The sequence below is a fragment of the Geospiza fortis genome, unplaced genomic scaffold (genome assembly GCF_000277835.1).
Source record: "Geospiza fortis unplaced genomic scaffold, GeoFor_1.0 scaffold906, whole genome shotgun sequence".
Taxonomy (NCBI): domain Eukaryota; kingdom Metazoa; phylum Chordata; class Aves; order Passeriformes; family Thraupidae; genus Geospiza; species Geospiza fortis.
In genome coordinates, this window is record NW_005054725.1 from 64,320 (window position 1) to 66,240 (window position 1,921).

The 1,921-nt window shown below is 64.3% G+C and overlaps 1 protein-coding gene across 1 annotated transcript in view; it reads right to left on the minus strand.

Moving 5' to 3' along the window:
* The window catches only part of LOC115949052 (adhesion G protein-coupled receptor L1-like), a 5,833-nt gene extending 3,916 nt beyond the window's left edge, over positions 1-1,917 (minus strand). The window contains exons 1-2 of the mRNA XM_031065274.1: positions 1,769-1,917; positions 598-766 (exon numbers count right to left, since the gene is read on the minus strand). Of these exons, the coding sequence (XP_030921134.1) occupies positions 598-766; positions 1,769-1,917 (318 nt within the window). The remainder of the gene's footprint in view (positions 1-597; positions 767-1,768) is intronic.
* Positions 1,918-1,921: the final 4 nt, after the last annotated feature.

Here is a 1,921-nt window from a genome sequence, read left to right on the forward strand (position 1 = left end):
AGCTGAGCAGCCAGTCACCAGTGAGACACCAGTGAGACACCAGCGACACACCAGTAACACACCAGTGACACCAGTAACATCCCAGTAACACACCAGTGACACACCAGTAACACCAGTGACACACCAGTGACACACCAGTGACACCAGTAATACCCAGTAACACCCAGCGCTGCTCCCCGTGCATCTGGGAGGCTCCTGGGGGGGTCAGTACCCACCAGTTCACCCCAGTAACCCCCAGCAACCGCCCAGCGCTTCCTGAGCTCCTGGTGCAACTGGGTGCCCACCAGTAACAACCCAGCAGCCCCCCATTGCTGTCCCAGTGCCTCCCAGTGCTTCCCAGTGCTTCCCAGTGCCTCCCAGTGCCCCCCAGTCCCTCCCAGTCCCTCCCAGTGCTCCCCAGTCCCTCCCAGTCCATCCCAGTGCCTCCCAGTGCCTCCAATGCCCCCCATACCTTCTTCTGGTGGAAGAGGAAGATAAAAGTACTTGACCACTGTCCCCCCTGTGCCCTCCCACTGTCCCTGACCCATGATCTCTGTGTATCCCAGTCCATCCCAGTGCCTCCCAGTGCCTCCCAGTGCCTCCCAGTGCCCCCCGCACCTTCTTCTGGAGGGCGCAGTGGAAGAGGAAGATGAAGGTGCCCTGCAGGGCGTTGCAGGCCGTGAACAGCGACGCCGTCAGCACGGACTCGCGGGTGACAAAGAGGAGGCCGAAGGCCCAGGTGAGCCCCAGCAGCAGCAGCAGCGCGATGGCCCCCAGCGCCCATGACCTGCGGGGCACCGCGGTCACTGGGACGGACTGGGAGGGACTGGGGAGCACTGGGAGGGACTGGGGAGCACTGGGATGGACTGCGATGGACTGGGAGGGACTGGGGAGCACTGGGAGGGACTGGGGAGCACTGGGGGAAACTGGGAGGGACTGGGGAGCACTGGGAGGGACTGGGGAGCACTGGGAGGGGAATGGGGAGCGGTGGGACCCCAGACACCCTGAGTGAGGGGACTGGGAGGGACTGGAGGGCACTGACAGGCAGTGGAAGGGGACTGGAGGGCACTGGGAAACACTGGGGGCACTGGGAGGGCACTGGGAAGGACTGGGAGGGACTGGAGGGCACTGACAGGCAGTGGAAGGGGACTGGAGGGCACTGGGAAACACTGGGGGCACTGGGAGGGCACTGGGAAGGACTGGGAAGGACTGGGAGGGCACTGGGATCCCCAGCACGCACAGCCAGGGAGCCCCAGGGGAGTTGGGCCCCGTTTTGGGGTCCCTCCCTGCCCTGTTTGGGGTCCTGTTTGGGATGCCCCCATTCAGGGGTCCCACTTGGGTTGCCCTTGTTTGGGATCTCATTTGGGCCCCCCTGAACTCAGGGGGTCTCATTTGGGGTGTCCCCCATTCGGGGGTGCCCATAGGGGGTCCCATCTGGGGTCCCTCCCATCTTTGCAGGTCCCCCCAGTTCGGGGGTCCCGTTTGGGGTCCATCCCTCCCTGTTCGGAGACTCCTCCAGTTCGGGGGTCCCATTTGGGGTTTCCCTTTGGGGACCCATGTGGGGTTCTCCCTTTGGGGTCCTATTTGGGGTCCATTCCCCCCCCCATTTGGGGTCCCCCCTGTAGGGTCCCGTTTGGAGTTTCCCTTTGGGGTTCCCCTGTAGGGTCCCATTTGGGGTTCTCCCTTTGGGGTCCCGTTTGGGGTTCTCCCTGTGGGATCCTGTTTGGGGTCCATTCCCTCCCTGTTTGGAGTGCCCCCCAGTTTGGGGGTCCCGTTCGGGGTCCCCCACCTGATGCTGTCCAGGCGGCTGGAGTCGGGTTTGAGGGCGGCCGAGCTGCGCAGCATCTTGTGCAGGGTCACGAGCAGGAACACCAGGGTCACCTGCGGGACCCCGCGTGAGACACGGGGGACACAGAGCCGGGGGGGACACAGGGACATGGGG